This window comes from Megalobrama amblycephala, linkage group LG4, assembly GCF_018812025.1.
Source record: "Megalobrama amblycephala isolate DHTTF-2021 linkage group LG4, ASM1881202v1, whole genome shotgun sequence".
Taxonomy (NCBI): domain Eukaryota; kingdom Metazoa; phylum Chordata; class Actinopteri; order Cypriniformes; family Xenocyprididae; genus Megalobrama; species Megalobrama amblycephala.
The window spans coordinates 36,131,756-36,150,441 of NC_063047.1; the positions used below are offsets into that span (position 1 = coordinate 36,131,756).

Genomic DNA, 18,686 nt, shown 5'->3' on the forward strand with positions numbered 1-18,686 from the left:
TTTAACATCAACAAAGATTAATAAATATTGCATAATGCATTAACTAATGATAACCAACAGGACCTTATTGTAAAGTGTATTGTAAACCATGTTTTTGATAAAGGGTATTCTGAGGATGAATTGAAAGCCCAGAGATGGTAAGTCAGGTGAGTTCTGGGTCCACATCACTGTCAAGTTCTTGATTCTGCTTGGTTGCACTTGAGTTTCCATTAGGAGCTGAATACGTTTCAGATTAAGGTCAATAACCGAGTTTGTGCAGAGTCAGCACAGTAAACTGCACTAAAACCTCAGCAGATTTAAGAATTTATAAGAATAATTCATCCAAAACTGCGTCATTATTTACTCTCACATCATTGAAAACCCCTATGCTATTATGTCTTTAGTGGCACGCAGACAAAATAAAAATCAAACTGCCTTTCAAATCAAACACAGCATCAAAGGTCATTAGTTCTCAAGTGTCTAGTAACCAGAAATAATGACGTCAAACCTGTACACTATATGTGCCTTATTTAATTTGAAACCTGCAGTGGAGGTGAAGGTAAAGTTAGAATGTAAAATACAGAGCACAAATCACAGGTACTACTTTTTTGAGCTTTGAGCACAAGCCTGTGTTTACTATAAGCCAGTGTCTTTTTAATGGAAAAATTCTGTGTGAAGACTCGTTTGAATAAAAAAAATAAAAAAAAAATAAAACCAAATGAAGATTTAAATTGTCATAATGATAAGTAAATTATGACCATTTTTTTATTTGGTTAAAAATTCATTTGAACCCATATTTTTATATGGGCAAGTCTATTTGGCCACTGCATAATTTTAAGGCAACATTTTCCTTATATGACCTTGGAATCATCATGTTCTTCGCCGTGTCTGCCTCTCCCTCGCTTATGTGATCCCTTTCACCTCCTCTCTTCCTCCTCATTCTCCCTTTCAGCACATCATTAGAGAGCATTCAAAGTCCTGGCATCCAAATCAACAGAAACGCCTTCTAAGTGATCCTCCCTTGGGCGTATAATGCTTCACCATTAGAAATCTCAGAGACGCACATAATTCTCTCCTTCAGCAGCTCACGTCAGGCAATCGTGACCCATTTGGATGGTTATTACTTACACGCAGGGGCCCTAGCCCTGTCTGTCCAAACACACTCATACCCTGGCTAGGCAGCTCTGGATATCTGTTCTGACAAAGTAGAGTCAGCAGCAGCCTTGGCTTGTAGCTGTGTGTGTAAGTGTGTGTGTGTTTGTGATTGGCTCTATGAAGGAGCCCTCAGCATTAATGTGAACTGACGGCTCTTTGGCAAGCGCTTACTGAGTGGTTTGAGGATGCTGTTGCTGGCCTCCTCATTGTTCTCTGCGTCTGACCTGTCCGAAGCGTTCTCAGTCACTTTCTCCTTTCTGTCCTTGTGGCTGGTGCGTCGGCGATGACGTCTCCTTCGACGATAGCTCTTAGGCACATGCACGCCAATGTATACGGTGTGGTGACCTGAGATAGTAAAATTGAGAAGATAAGTCAGGCTATTAAGATCACATGACATCACTCAAGCATAAGAAACAAAAAAAAAATTCTCTTCAACATAAAATATTGCAAAATAAAATCATAATCAGTCTCATTTTACAGTAAAGATATTTATAATTAATAGCTGTAAAACAAGATTAGAATTATTCTCAAAGAATTGTCACTACCATTCAAAAGATTTTGTCGGTAAGATTTTTTTTTAAGGTTTTTGAAAGACGTCTATGCAAAAAACAGTAAAAACGGTGAGATATTGTGAAATACTTACAATACAATTTTAAACAAGTGCTTTCCATTTTAATATATTTAAAGATGTGATTTAATCCTGTGATGGTAAAGCTGAATTTTCAGCATCATTACTCCAGTCTTCAGTGTCATGTGGTAAAAACTACTTTATTCAAATGCATTCTCTATAAACAAGTCTTTATATTTTAGATATCTTTGATATTAAAGGATTTTCTATGCAAAACGGCTGCAGTTATTTATCAAATGATGATTAAACAACAGAGAAGAAAATAACTGGAGATATATCCAGACACCGTGCTGTTGAGAGCACTTTTGGTATTTAAAAGAGACTAATCAGGTGGCTGGATGATGGAATGATGCTGTGCAATTCCTCCAGTGAATCGAGGGCTAAAACATCCCAGACAGCGTGTGCAATAACAATGCTTTCAGTGGCTGCAGCTCATTCTGAGTGAATTCCCCTCAGTATATCTAAAAGGCTCTTGATGAAGTAGATAAACACTTACAGAATTAATTGACTCAGCCAAGTCAAGTAAATACAGTAATGTCAGTCCTAACATTGTTGTTATAAGATAAGCGGCTCCCTACAGTCAAGACAGCTCAAGCCACATGACCATCCGACAGCTACACACATCAACATCTGTAAGATAAATAATGTGTAGCATCACTGAGGTCAGGAGCTGGATTCCGACTGCTTCTTTGTGGCCCATTGGTGTGTGCACATGTGATACAACCTAAGTAAAGACGTAAATAAATGGCGTGACTTCCTCAGCGCAATTTATGCAGGAAATGGTGGACCTCACCGGAGGGGTTTGCAGCAGACTGTCAAACTAAATATTTTGGCTGGAACAGCTAGCAGGTAGTGCGGAACGTCCAATGTTTAGATCCATATCATACAGACACTTTCCATGTCTCTCCTCCAGTCACATGAAGTCCATCTGTTAAAGCTACATCCCACACTGTTACTGTGTCTAACTTATTCAAACTTAATGTTTCATATTGTGTAATGCATCTCTAACTGGACCAGTGACATCAGTGCAGATATGCAGACCAGACCTGATACAATCTATCCAAGAATTATAAACTAGCACAGGCTGTTGCTTTAACTGAACTGAGTTTAATTAACCAGGCCATAATTTCTTGGTCAAAAATACTAAGTATTACATTCGGGTCTGCAACATTTGGTGGGTGTGTCAATCTGTGTCAAAAATGTTCAATTTATTACTGTCAGCCAAATTTTGATCAGATTCTCCTAGAAATAAGTATTATGGTATGCATGTCATGTAGGATTTATTCAGGTGCATCTGCACATCTACAGCCAATTACAAGGCTGTCTTTACATCTTCAGCCCAGCTGTGGTGCCACAGGTCACATAGTGATCATGATTCACCCCATCAGAGAGTCTAATAGACCACCACAGTGATTCATGAGCCTCATGACATAACTAAGTGCGACGAGGTTAAACACAGGACAATCCCCGCCATTAGGCGACGGACGTAGCCATTGGAAGCAGCAACATATCCTAAGCTGCTTTCACACTACCAGCGATTTTAATGTTGCAAGTGGCTGGCGGTAAGGTCGCTAGTGGGTATTCCCAAGTAACATTTGTGAATGACATTTACAGATTTTACTCTATTTTGTAGACAATGTTCCACTGACTTCACATCTTAACTTTGTCATGTTGCTGGACATGCATACATCCTGTCGCTAACAGTCATTCGTGTTGCCGGAAATTGCCAGCTGGTAGTGTGAACGCAGCTTTAAAGATTGTTAGTTCATGTTATCCAATGTAGTTAACTAATGTTAACTATTGTCTTTGAACTTCCATTTTTGCGGTAGCTCTGTATATTTCTATGGCATCGCTGTTGAAGAATAATTAGCTGGTGAAGTGGATTTACCTGTTGTAGAGTTAATGAAAGCTATCATGAGCATTGTTATGTTTAAAGCAGATGTCTTAACAATTGTCAGTAGACAGGGAAGATTTTAAAATGAGCAGTTCATTCATAAATGCATAAGATCGCTGTGGAAATACACACCGGAAGTCAAAAGACAACGAGCGCAGTGCTGAAAAGGGGCGGGGCGACATAAGGTCTATATGATTAAGATAAATTAGTTAAAAGGTTAGTTCACCCAAAAATTCTGTCATTTATTACTCACCCTCATGTCGTTCCACACCCGTAAGACCTTCGTTCATCTTTGGAACACAAATTAAGATATTTTTGATAAAAATTGGATAAAAAGTGAGGCCTCCATTGCCAGCAGACAATTAACACTAGTAGCCCAGAAAGCTACTAAAGACATATTTAAAACAGTTCATGTGACTACAGTGGTTCAACTTTAATGTTATGAAGCGATGAGAATACTTTTTGTCCGCCAAAAAACAAAATAACTTCATTTCAACAATATCTAGTGTGATGGGCAATTTTAAAACACTGCTTCATGAAGCTTCAAAGCTTTACAAATGTTTTGTTTCGAATCAGTGGTTCAGAGCGTGTAACAAACTGCCAAAGTCATACCCCCCAGTGGTGAGACATTGAAATTTCAAAACTCTTATGACGTGACGAAGCCTCGTTTACTGAAATCACGTGACTTTGGCAGTTTGATACACGCTGCGAACCACTGACTTGAAACAAAAGATTCATAAAGCTTTGAAGCTTCATGAAGCAGTGTTTTGAAATTGCCCATCACACTAGATATTGTTGAAATGAAGTTGTTATTTTGTTTTGTTTTTTGGTGCACAAAAAGTTTTTTTGTCACTTCATAACATTAAAGTTGAACCACTGTAGTCATGAACTGTTTTAAATATGTCTTTAGTAACTTTCTGGGCTACTAGTGTTAATTATCTGCTGGCAATGGAGGCCTCACTGAGCCATTGGATTTCATCAAAAATATCTAGTAATTAATGTATAGTAATATATAGTAATTAATGACAGAATTTTCATTTTGGGGTGAACCAACCCTTTAATGCAAACACTTGATTTTCAATCTAGTGCATCCTGAATTAAAGTGGAGATTTCTTCTAAAACAGTTGATCTTTATTATATTTGACTCAATTGTGAATATACAACTGCTACTGTTTTTTTTGTAATCTTACCATAATCTGCTTCTTATGAAACAGAGACCAATCTTACATTAAACCTGCACTTGTTTGTGCAACTGCGTTTGATATAAGTCAAAACTGTCTCCAGGACTTTGAACTAAGGTCCTGACAAATAACAAACATTGCTGTTCCATCCATTGTCACAAAATGACAATGATTATCCACTGAACCTTAACACAAAGATCTATTTGTCTTTGTAAAACGTCACACATTCTTATAAATTATGCAGTGCATTTAAACTGGATTCACAAACCTGCTATCTCTTTTCTTACAGTATAATCCACTTTCACTGTCAGCAAGAGGTTTGGATGCAGTCCAAATTGTCTTTCCAAAAGTGACATGCATTTGTTAGCATTGAGTGTTAATCTCATGTTTTCATCTTTTCATCTCATCTCATTACCAATATGTGTAACCTAATTAGTACATTCAAAATAGATCACATTTGATGTTACAATAGAATTTATCACAATGTCATGGTATGAATAACTTAATGAATTACTGTGGATTATTTTATGAATAGTATGAATTACATAATTTTGCAAAAAAAAAGGTAATCAATTATACAAAAAGCCTTTGATTACTAAATATTACTAACAGTATTTGATTTAGGGGGGTGTGGGGCATCATGGGTATAAATCATGTAGATTGAGTAAGTGACTTAATTATGTGCCTCTTAAGTTAAGAATCAGTCAAAATGATCCGCTCCAGGGTACATTCAGAATCTTTTCGGCAAACATTCTGGAAAATGATTGTAAATTGTTGACATTTAGCCTTTTTCTTTGCTTGTTTTTAACAAACAAACAAATAGTGCAGAAAGATCGTTAAGAACAGTTTATGAAAAGAGATCCCACTTATGCGGAGATGGGCGAGAGCAAATAAGGAAAAGGGAGTAAGTGCAAGGACTAAGAGAAGGAAAGGGAGAGGTAAGAGGGAGGGAGGAACCACACATTGTCGAGCCAGCTTTGTGCCAAGCTTCCTGTTCTTTCGGAGGGACCCTTTTCTATGCGACCATAGAAAGAAGGCTGAATTAGAGTGGCACGCAATTCGTCACTGGATAAAGCGTATTCCCTGATTCTGGCTAGGACATTATGGGCTTCAACATCTGAGCACCTTGTGTTACCGCAGTAACAGAGCTGTTGAGATGGAGGGTACAAGTAAGATAGAGATGTGCCACTGTGCATGCTAATATAACTGCTAATAAAGCTCTATATCCAAAAGAACTGCCACATATGGACTCTTTGTCAAGCAGGCACATGTTGCTCTGTTATAGTTTACTTTGAGGGCAGGCCAACTGTTTTTTTTTTTCTAAGACTAATGTTTTTTTTTAAACAGTAAAGTTTGGGTTCATTAAGATTTTAAAATAAAATTTTAATAAAATGAATACTTTTATTTGATAAGGATGCATATAATTGATCAAAATTGACAGTAAAGATTTATAATGTTACAAAAGAATTGTATTTAAAATAAATGCAATTTTTTTATCCTAAAAAAAAGTATCACGATTTCTACAAAAATATTAAGCAGCACGGCTGTTTTCAGCATATGATAATGATAAAATGTTTTTAAGCACCAAATCACCATATAAGAATGATTTCTAAAGTATCGTGTGACACTGAAAACTGGAGTAATGATGCTGAAAACTCTGCTTTACCATCAAAGGAATAAGTTACTTTTTAAAATTGAAATTAAGATAAAAAACATTTTTAATTTTAATAATATTTAACAATATTAATTTTTTTACTGTTTTACTGTATTTTCAATCAAATAAATGCAGCATTGGTGAACATAAAAGACTTATTTCAAAAACAATTATAAACAACTTACTGACCACAAACATTTGACTGGTAGTGTGAGCATAAAATATATTATTATAATGTCTTTTGGATATTTGAGCGTAGGTTGCCAAGTTAGTTAATCCAGCAAAATCTAATTTACATATTTACTAGGGCTGGACGATATGACCTAAAACCAAAATCTCGATTAATTAAACATTTTACCTCGAATACGATTTTTTGCCCTCATAGTTCACTGACAAGGTTTGTACTGTAAATATGCTTGACTATTAAAGGTGGGATATTTTTCCTAATGAAAGAGTGCTCTGACATAACAGCTCACTTTCAGCAGTTATTTTATCTAAGGTTCCTAACATTTCTTACAGATTTCTGCTCGTTGTATATCAGATACGAATAAATTAGCATAGTACCAATACATTTATTTGAATGCGTTAATGAGAGCAATTGTTTGTGTGAATTTGTCATACTGTCTCTCTGTTAATTTGAAGCTGTGGGTTGTAAGTAGACAATTGAAAAGTAGAAAATATATGCTATAACTTTTGAGTTTCTAAACTACTTTAGTCATAAATCCTCTATGCGCATGCGATCTTCACGTATTGTGCAGCTACTGTCAGACTCTATACAGGTGCTGGTCATATAATTATAATATCATCAAAAAGTTGATTTATTTCACTAATTCCATTCAAAAAGTGAAACTTGTATATTATATTCATTCATTACACACAGACTGATATTTCAAATGTTTATTTCTTTTAATTCTGATGATTATAACTGACAACTAAGGAAAATCCCAAATTCAGTATCTCAGTATTCAGTAAAATTAGAATATTGTGAAAAGGTTCAATATTGAAGACACCTGGTGCCACACTCTAATCAGCTAATTAACTCAAAACACCTGCAAAGGCCTTTAAATGGTCTCTCAGTCTAGTTCTGTAGGCTACACAATCATGGGGAAGACTGCTGACTTGACAGTTGTCCAAAAGACGACCATTGACACCTTGCACAAGGAGGGCAAGAAACAAAAGGTCATTGCAGAAGAGGCTGGCTGTTCACAGAGCTCTGTGTCCAAGCACATTAATAGAGAGGCAAAGGGAAGGGAAAGATGTGGTAGAAAAAAAGTGTACAAGCAATAGGGATAACCGCACCCTGGAGAGGATTGTGAAACAAAACCCATTCAAAAATGTGGGGGAGATTCACAAAGAGTGGACTGCAGCTGGAGTCAGTGCTTCAAGAACCACTACGCATGGGTTTCAGCTTTCGCATTCCTTGTGTCAAGCCACTCTTGAACAACAGACAGCGTCAGAAGCGTCTCGCCTGGGCTAAAGACAAAAAGGACTGGACTGCTGCAAAGTGGCTCAACATAATAATACACATCCGATGGTCTAAAATTACTTGAATGTCCAAACTGGCAAGCCTTAAAACACATACAATTGACAAACTTTTGTGAGGATGCAAGCGAAAGTGATCTCAGTTTGGGGCACGCCGATCAAGCACTGTCTGTGTGTGTTAACTCAGCGTTTTGAGTTCACCTCTGTGCCACTGACTGGACGGGTCACACATGGTAGAATGTTTTTAAGGGGAAAGTATTAACAGGGTTATGAATCATCGATGAATCATCCAGCCCTAATATTTACAATTCCCATTTAAACTGCAGTAATAGTACTCCCATTTAAATAGTAGTACTCTCCCTCAAAGCTATGAGAAACTTAATTGTAATACAAAGTTTCTCTGGTTATGTTTAAAATAGCATACTGACATACTAGTATACAAATATTCAGTATGCACAGATGACCCATTTAAAATGAACAGCGTACAATAGAGCGTACAGTGTGAAATGCTGTATCCTACAATCCAATGTGCTTGACTTGACCTTCTATTTCCATTGTGACAAATAAATCAAAAATATTTTAGCCAATTTTTTTTTTGTCTTTTTTGCCACAAATTAACAAAACATTAAAATGTGACATTTTTTTCCCCAAGATGACAAATTCAGTAAGCCGTAAGCTATTATTCATTCTGAAAACATTTTCAGCAGGAAGAGGAAGAACAGTGTTTAATCAGGCCCGAAAGGAGAATGAACATTTAAAGTAATGGAAACTGGAAAAAAAACAGAAGATGAAACACAGGTCCACCTCTCCTCCCTGCTATAATAAAAAATGTATTGCTTTCTACTATTTATAGCTCAGGTACCTGTTGAGAACCACTATGCTTTTTTATCAAGCCTTCAATTAGCAACTGCATTATTTGTCTAGTTGTGTGTTTTGTGTGCGCGCACATGTGTGTGTTCTTGTATATATGGTTTAAGAAGACACAAATGTGTATAATGACGTGTATTACGATGTGTATTACAATGTAAACATGATTCATGAGGACACTTCCTGTGTCCTCGTAAACCAAATGGATTAAAAAAAAAAAAAAAAAAAAGCATACATACTAAACGTGTTTTTTTGAAATTCAAAAAATGCAGACAGTCTTCTGTGATGGGTAGGTTTAGGGGTATGGGTGGTGTAGGGGGATAGAATGTACAGTTTGTACAGTTTAAAAACCATTATGCCTATGTAGAGTGTGTGTGTGTGTGTGTGTGTGTGTGTGTGTGTGTGTGTGTGTGTGTGTGTGTGTGTGTGTGTGTGTGTGTGTGTGTGTATGAGAGAGAGAGTATTTGATTATTAATTTAATCACATATTGTATCGGTGTTGTTGAGTACTAGAAGCTTTACCAAGACAAATTGTGTATGCATACTTGGTAATCAATCTCATTCTGATTCTAGTTGTCTGACTTGTATACACAAATCTAGTGTACATTTACAAGTACTTTTCTGAACATGCTCCTAAACTACAACCTGATAAACAACACACACTAACACTCAATTAAATCTATATTTGGACCGGAAGGAAACTGGCAAGGTAAACACAAATTCACCTGGTACTTGTGCCCTACATCTTCATCACCCTAAAATAAACATTAAACGTTCCATACAAATCTAACCATTTCAAATCAAAACCAAATATCTCTTTCACAATAAGAACATTTTCTTGGTTTTAAACTTTTAACTTTTAACAACCAATTAAAATTATGACAACTTAATAAGTGACTTTGGACTAAAAATGAGGTACTTACCTTCAACCTCTTCCTGATCACAAAAGTGTTTGAGTAACGAGGCCCCTCTGTCCAGCACAGCCTCATCTTCCACCCTATAGTAGTAAAAGAGGAAGAAAGACTGCTCACATTTCTCTTCTAAAGACAACGTGGAGCCGTAGCTGTGCGGTTCATTCACTTGCAGTGTATTTCTGCTTGAACTAGCCATTTTCCCAGGTTAGCAGGTACTGCTAACAAGGGGAGGAGAGTCTTTGGTCCTGGATCCTGTCCTGGTTAGTAGATGTGTAGTGTAACATATGGGACACGGTCCTGTTCTGAGGCTGCTGCCCTTGAGGGGATGCAGGAGTAGTCAGGTAGACATTGGGAGGGTAATCCGGTCTATGGGGGATGGGGCGGGCAGGGCAGCCTAGTAAGATGTTAATTGAGTCTGATGTCCAGGAGGTGTGAGCCAGCCTGCCACACACAGATTTCAGATCAGCTAACGAGCGATACTAATGCTAATACAACAAGTTACATGTGAGTGTAATAAACACTGAGCATGAACTCAAACAATGTTTATGACAATCGGATTTCTCCCTCTGGTCTATTAAACTCAAAAGTGATTATTAACAAAAGGCTAGAGTAGTATCACATGGTTATGGGGAATTATATGCCCTTGTGGCATTAAATCAACAATGAAACATAACCTAATCAGTCCTGAGATGGGAAACATTACAAACAAACATTGTTTACTGTATTTTTCCAGAAAATAAATCACACCTGAAATGTAATAAATTTCTGAAAAACATATCGGTTAACTGTTGCATATTAAATATCAAAATAAATTATGTTTTAATGTTAACTGGACATGTGGATAAATAAAAAAATAAAATAAAAAAAAATAAAATAAAAAATAAAATATAATTTAAAATAAAAACATACAGCAAAAAAAAAAAAAAAACTCAAACAAATTTGTCCAATGTATTGGATGTTTGGAATGAGGAGGATGAATATCCATAACAGGGCCGAAATGAACTCATTTCCTGTTTGACATTTTTCAATAAGAGTAAGGCATTCCTGATAGATTTATTTATATCACTAGAAAAGTTATTGTTAATATAATTACTTCGAGCCAGAACAATTTCCTAATTAAAACAAATACACAGAGCATAAGTTTTAAAGTTTCAACAAAACTACATATATGTTCAAAATGTAGAACCAGACAGACATCTTTCTATAAGATGATTCTTGCTAGTCAGTTCTAAATGTAGACTGATGTACAACACAAAGCAGTTGTTAGTAAATCCTTATCTGACATGTTCTGGCCAAGACTAGGGGTGCTTCTCATTTCTTATTTGCACCCCCCAAAGGATGTGAAGGAAGAAAATGAGGACAGAGGAATCGAAGGAAATCTTAATTATATATTGGAATATTCTTGAATATCAGCTGTGCTCAAGGGATCGGCCCTTAATTTGTTAAAGTTTGGTTATTTAAGAAATTCATAATAATTAATAATAAAGCAAGATGCCCTGTTGAAATATGTAAGATGTATTTAAACTGCAAAGTTAAAACATACATTAAAAATGACAGATGTGAAGGGGGAGGAGAATTTATATGGGTATCAGATTTTTCCACATAGGATACACCTGGGCATCCTCACACATAGCTCCTCCGGAAGCTTCCTCACTCCTCTTTCCTCGCAGTGCAATTAGAGAATTGAGATGTCCTCCAAGATGGCCTTCTTTGATCAGTTTCCGGGTCACAGGCTCGAGGAAAGAGGAGCAAGGAAACGGTGAAGCATCAATTTGTATATTGCAAACACCATCTAAACGTGGTAAATATCACAATTTACATGGCTCTTAAAGTTTACAAAAGAGTATGATGTTAGTTTCACAATGCTTCCATGTACAATAACACTACAATTAGCACATCCAATGAATGTCTTTTTTGAGACTTCATCACACTCTGCACGCAAAAGGTAAACTCTAATTGCATCTGGGGGACCATGTAGCCATTTGCCAACTAGGGACAAAGATTATTACTCCTAGCAAGGTGTGACTACCATTTGTCACTTCAGAAAGAAGTCCAAAGACCAGACTGAAACAATTCAGGCACTGACACTCTCTTTCAGGGATAAAGGTGAGACTAAAGGTGTGCAATAAATGGATATTTTATTTGTTCTGATCACAATAATCTTTTCAGGTTTGATAATAGAGTGCTTTTGACTTTTTGCCTGGAGAACACACTCTAGGATAATGATTTCCTCTGTGGGCTACTTACAACATGAATTGTCAATGAATGTTTACAAAACCATAAAAACAAACCAAAATGTAAACACAAACAGGAAGGATAGAGCTTATTCCTCTGATAAGAGCACATAGCTCCCTGAGAGCCCAGTGTCACTGCATATCTCGACTAGATGCAATCAGGCATGCTGGAAAGATGCCAAGTTTAACCACTCAATTCTGTAACCCAGGCTCATTGAAGAAAAAAAAAAAAAAAACGTGCCTGTGTTTACATTTCTGCAAAATGATATTTCATTGCTTCTTGCATGTTTCATGACAATTTCAAAGTGAAGTGTCCAATGAGTGGCGCTAAAAGATTATAGGTTTTTTTTGTTGGTTGTCGTATCGCGGCACTTCAGAAATTAGATGTCTGGTAAGTGGTGTACATGGAGCGTATTATGTGATACAAACACAAACATGTATTAGTTTAGAAATCATGCATATGTTCAAAGTATTTTAAAGGGTTAGTTCACCCAAAAATAATTGTTATGTTGTAATAATTAAATGTTGTTACACACCCATAAGACCTTCATTCATCTTCGGAACACAAATTAAGATATTTTTGATGAGAGGTATGACACCTCCATTGATGGCAATTTAATCACCATCTTCAAGGTCCAGAAAGGTACTAAAAACATTGTTATAATAGTCCATGTGACTACAGTGGTTCAACCTTAATTTTATGAAGCGACAAGGATACTTTTTGTGCACAAAAAGTAGCCAGCGTTCTAATGTAGAACCTGGAAGCACTGCACGTAAACAGCGTATAAGAATGCCACAGAAGAGAGGATATCGTTGAACAAAGTTGTTATTTTTGTTGTTTTTGCGCACAAAAAGTATTCTCGTCGCTTCATAAAATGAAAGGGATTTTCTATATAGGAATAGGTACTGCAGTCCAAATTCAAAATATTGTTTGCCCCGCCGCCTCGTTCAAAGACATGGATGGCCAAGAACACGCAACAAGAGGGAGCGCAATCGACAATGAAAGCTGAGGAGACTTACACACTGTAATCTGATGAGTTGATTTATCTGTGTTTTAATATGCTGTCGTTCATGGAGATTTTTAGATGGATGCATAGGCTTTTTAGGTCAGGTAGAATCTGTGATTCTCTGACCCAATTTGTTTGCCGTTTTCCATGGCTGCAATACACTGTGTTTTCCGCCAACTGCCAACCTGTGATGTCGAAATACTATTGGATGAATTGGCATCACACGGTTTCGCACAGACCAAAACAAAGACAGACATTCCGACATGGAACCACATTTTTAAGGTAGAATATCTGGCTGTAGCATTGTTTTTCTGAGAAACAAGTAGGTGAACTTAGCATGTTTCCTAAACATCAGAAAACATATCGGGGTATTTTTATGCTTTATTAAAGTAAAAATCTTACATATAGCCCCTTTAAGGTTGAACCACTGCAGTCATGTGGACCGTTTTAATGATGTCTTTAGTACCTTTCTGTACCTTAAAAATTGGTGGTTAAACTGCTGTCTATGGAGGTGTCATACCTCTTGGATTTCATCAAAAATATCTTAATTTGTGTTCCAAAGATGAACGAAGGTCTTACGGGTGTGGAACGACATGAGGGTCAGTAATTAATGACAGAATTTTCATTTTTGGGAACTAACCTTTTAAGATCATAGAGTATTGTGCAAGGAACCACACAAAAATATGTCGTTATTAATCGATAATCTGCCTCTGTAATCATGGTTTGTGTTAAAGTCACCATAAAATCAAAATGGACAAATATTTTTTTTTTTTTAATGGAATATTAAGTTTATTTTAAATGATTTATATCATTATTTTTTATTAAATTTATCTGCCTTAATCTTTAAACAAAATAACTTCCCCTCCCTTTTGCAGTGACATCTCTTCTCTTCTCTGATTACATGTTTACTGGCGTGAGGGCGGGACAACCTGTCACTCACGTGAAATCACAGCAATAGCAAACCACAACAAGCCCCAAAATCAAGTCCCGCCCTTTTTTTTTTTCTCATTCATGAAGCTGTTTCACTGGGATATATGACATTTTGACATAAAGACATTTCATGTCAACTATAAAAAGGAATAAAAGTTGTTGATATTTTACTGCCTCTTGTGTTAATTTCAGCCGATAACTGCAGTGAATTGTTTAGGTACTTTTTTGGAGTTTCACAAAAAACGTAAATAGAGGCACATTATTCCAATGAGCTTAGATTGCAATTCTGGCAAAGTAATGCTCTACAGCACATCAAGATATGTGTCATCCAAAGGGCCATTTAACTTTTATGAAAGTTAAAAGCTAACAGTTAGTAATACACTAACCACCATTTAAAAAGCTATATTATCGAGGCCTGTGGGGCTTTTACGCTTATACATGTTGTTAAACAATAACTATATACGGTAGGTTAACTGTGACGCAAATAAGGTGTAAATTATTGTATAACACTTGGTTATCTATGACGTGATATAATACTAGATGTCTGGTTAATAGGTCAATGAATAGGTTTAACAGAATTGGCTAACACAGATAGACTTTACACACAGCATGCTTAAGACTGTTAATAGCAACCATCAACAATACCAGCTTTATAGTCAATGTCAAAAATTATAACCCGTATTATAATCACAGACTTCTACAAAACAATCCTGTTTATAGTAATCTCATTTGTACGGCATGTACGAATTGTAAGGAAAACATTTCTCTTAGAGGCAAACGTATGAAGGCTCTCAATTAATCAAGGATTTGTTAAAAGTTAAAAACCTCTTGGAAAAAGCTTTTGTCGAGCATTTTATAGTAGGCAAAATAAATTAATAAATAAAAAAAGAAAACTGAAAGATCAGCATTAAAACTGCTTTTTGAACATCACACTCTGACAGTCCCATCAGATTAAAACTATCCCTCTTCCTCCCCCAATCTTCATTGCCACCTATGGAACAGATATTGACACAGCAAGCACACAGTGCTCCTTCACATGAGATGAGTTCACTTCACATTTTCTTGCAAATACTTTGGTGTCAATTGGGTGAACTGTCATTTCAGCATCTGCTGTCTTGAGCAACAGACTACTGATCAAAATTAATAGCATATTAAATGTCTTTGAAGATAAATACATGGGAAATATGACAAACTAGCATAATAAACAACACCTACTCTTAATAATACAAGCAAGACAAGCAAGGTAAGTGGTAACAGAATATTTTCAACCATTTTTAAATAAATAATAAAATCTACACTGGCAATATTCCCATGAAGGCAAATAAAATCAATTAGCTCTCCTCTTTTAATGATTTCTTTGGTGTTTTGTGCATAACCGTTTGAATTACATATCTGGCCTCAACTGAGAGAATAATTGTCCAATATTTTTAGCTTGTATATTTAAATGTTGTATGGCTGATTTTTGAGAACTGGGACATAACAGGTTACAAAGGTGAAAATGTATAAATACGTTTACATATTAAATTGTTTTGGATGAATCTGCTGAACATGAGAAGCATATGTTTGGGTGATATATTGCATGTTACAAATGCTGCATGTTTATTATATGCTCAATTCACATGAATGAATTAAGGCAATCTTAAGGTTTTGACAGCTGAAGGTGTTGATAAATTAAATACGTTTAGCATAACAGGTATTAAATGCTTAGCCATCTTGCTTTAATGATGCTAGTTACTAATTACTTAAAATGAGGGACATTAGGCTACCAAAAAAAATAGTAATAAAAAAATCCAACAGAATATCTTCATAACTTGTATGATGGAGTTGACATCGAGACTGGCAGAAATCATTAGCGAAATTAATTTAAAAAAAAACACTATAAAACTCAACAGAGCTTGTGATGTTGAACTCGCAGCAGATTAAATATGGAAAGAGGATATTCAGGATGACTTTGATATATTACTTAAGTTTATAAAGGTTTATATAAATTGCCTATATGGTGCAGACAAAAAGTAGGGACGTAAAAACTTATAATGGTAAAGTTGTGGGGTATATTTTGTCCCATGTGTGAAAACTCGTTCACATTTAATGGAAATTCAGTGTCAGTTAAACAGTTTACAATGTTTGTTATTGTAGGGACTTTAAGATGCTATTCTGCTAAGACTTGCTAACTGAACTGTAACCCGAATCACAGAAACGATAATAATAGCATCAGTTTTCGGTGTTTCTTACCTCTTCCCGGCGCTCATTTTGTGAAGTTGAATCGCTGATAATTTATTCCAGTGGTTTGGTGCTTCAGTCCAGCGCGGTCAATGGAAACACTGCAACGCCAAATGTTTCAACTGCTCAGTTGGCGCTTTCAAAACACTGACAACACTGGTTTTAATAATTCCTTAGAATAAAATAAGAAAGCTACGTGACTTTTTCTAACAGGGAAGGAAAAAAGTGAAAAAGAAAAGTAAGTGAAATATACCTCCTGTACTGTCTGAATGTGCTCCGCCGCATGTGACAGACGCGCGCCTGCTGAAGCAGCAGAACAACTGGACGCTTCAAATTGCGCGTTTCATTTATTACTAGCCGCTGCGAGTCACGTCACAGCACGAGTGGGAGGTCAAGAAGTTGCGCTAAAACTCGCGTTTACCTTGAGTACGATGAGACTAACACATATGACGGCAATTCAACACCTTGTGAAGACGACTGAAAATAGTACACGACTCCGTGTAAACATAAGTAACTCGCGTGTCTAATGTGCGCTCAAGTGATCAACGGATCCAAAGTGAACCCAAAGTTTGGCGGAGGGATGAAAGCAGGTACTCCGCGCGCACCTTGTGGTTACCTCACATTCACGTGAGACACAGCGACACCTTCTGAAGAAATCTCACACAGACAACATGTTTACTCTCTGGTAAGTCAAAATACACGTTAGATAAACATGTGTGGAAACGTTTTGATGTTTGAATTAGAATGTAGCTATGTAGGCTTATTTGAATTAACTTATTTGAATTTGAAAGGAAATTGATTGTATTTTTGTTATGCATTTCATCATGTTATGTTTTTTCATCCTTAAAGGGACAGTTCACCCAAAAATGAAAATTCTGTCATCATTTACTCACCCTCAAGTTGTTCCAAATCTGTATGAATTTCTTTCTTCTGCTGAACATAAAGGAAGATATTTTGAAGACTGTTTGTAACCAGGCTGCTTTGGAGCACCAGTGACTTCCATAGTAGGAAAAAAATTACTAGGCTATGGAAGTCAATGGTGCCCCAGGGCCAGAACTGTTCAGTTTCCCACATTCTTCAAAATATCTTCCTTTATGTTCAGCAGAAGAAAGAAATGTATACAGGTTTTGAACAACTTGAGGGTGAGTAAATGATGACAGAATTTCCATTTTTGGGTGAATTATCCCTTTGAGCATTTCAATAGGATGAAACAGAAACCAAAGAACACAAGTTTGTGGTACTTAGACACACACATTTACACACGAACATGCTCTAGTACATGATACATTATTAAATGCTCAGTCGGAGAGCTGTCTGTCTGAGGGTCAGCCATTCTTTTGCTCTCCCCTGTAGGGATAAAAGCCATATGTGCAAAGGGAGTGGACTTCAGATACATTAGAGGATGGTAGACAAAATAATGGTTGGAAAGATTCATTTTTAAATTTATGCACATTATGGACTTTAGTTTCTTTCTAAACCAGAGATGTATAGTAACGAAGTAGAACTACTTCACTACTTAAGTACTAAAATGCGGTATCTGTACTTTACTAGAGTATTATTTTTTTCTCCTACTTCCACTTTTACTTCAGTACATATTTTCGATGAGTTTAATACTTTTACTCCGATATTTTTTTATGTGCTGCATCGTTACTCGTTACAATTATAAAAATGTTACGAATCATTCCATTCCAAACCCACATTACCACTGCCAGAACGGTGGATGGCAGGTTTGATGAAGCTGGCACATCATTGAGCGAATCAAGCGATTAAGAAGACTGCGCGTGCTCCCGTTCTGCCTTTTGATCAGCGAAAAAGATGGACGAACCAAAAACACCACCTTCCATCCCATCAGTAAGTTAAGCCCTTTTGCTAACTAGCGACATGCTGCGGTGTTCACTTAACGTTTACTAGCTGGCTATCATAAAGGCTGTCGCACAGCGCGTTGTGTAGTAGTGTTTTATAGGTTAATGGAAGTATAGATTTACACTGACATAACTAATGCAGGAGTTTTCCTGCACTGAAAGAGAGAGAGAGAGAGAGAGAGAGAGGCCCGGCCGCGCGCGCGCATTCACGGTCTTAAAACAAAACGAGCGCTGTCTTGCTCTCAAATTGCTCTCTATTTGTTTACATAGTTAATGTGCGCTGTGAAGTAACATATACAAACAATGAACAGCTGTATTTTTATTAACTAAGATTAACAAAGATTAATAAATACAGTAACAAATGTATTGACCATGGTTAGTTCATGTTGGTTATTAGTCTAATACATTAACTAATGTAGTGTTAACAAATCAAACCATATTATAAAGTGTTACAAACAAATCATTTACTCAGAACACCTCTTGAAATGAGAATATAAGTGTGCTTAACCCATTTTTTTAGTAAGAGTGGTTAGTAAGATTTAATCTTAATGAACTACAGTATTTTTAGGTTATTTATATGACAATGTGTAGAAAAATTACCTAAAAAAATAATTTAGCCTAGTTTAGACTGGAGTGAGGTGAAAACAGAAAAAAAGTGCAAAGCAAGTTGTTGTTAGCTA

General features: G+C 36.3%; 1 protein-coding gene across 6 annotated transcripts in view; it reads right to left on the reverse strand.

Moving 5' to 3' along the window:
- Positions 1–16,801, reverse strand: part of slc4a4a (solute carrier family 4 member 4a) — a 73,134-nt gene extending 56,333 nt beyond the window's left edge. For 2 of the 6 annotated variants that reach the window (XM_048189095.1, XM_048189097.1), the window contains exons 1-2: positions 9,763–9,964; positions 1,306–1,479 (exon numbers count right to left, since the gene is read on the reverse strand). In XM_048189095.1, coding sequence (XP_048045052.1) covers positions 1,306–1,479; positions 9,763–9,949 — 361 coding nt within the window. In that variant the 5' untranslated portion in view covers positions 9,950–9,964. Of the gene's footprint in view, positions 1–1,305; positions 1,480–9,762; positions 9,965–16,156; positions 16,317–16,397 lie in introns of those variants that run through there. The other 4 variants (XM_048189098.1, XM_048189099.1, XM_048189101.1 and 1 more) reach the window with 4 other exon arrangements.
- Between the last annotated feature and the right edge of the window lie 1,885 nt (positions 16,802–18,686).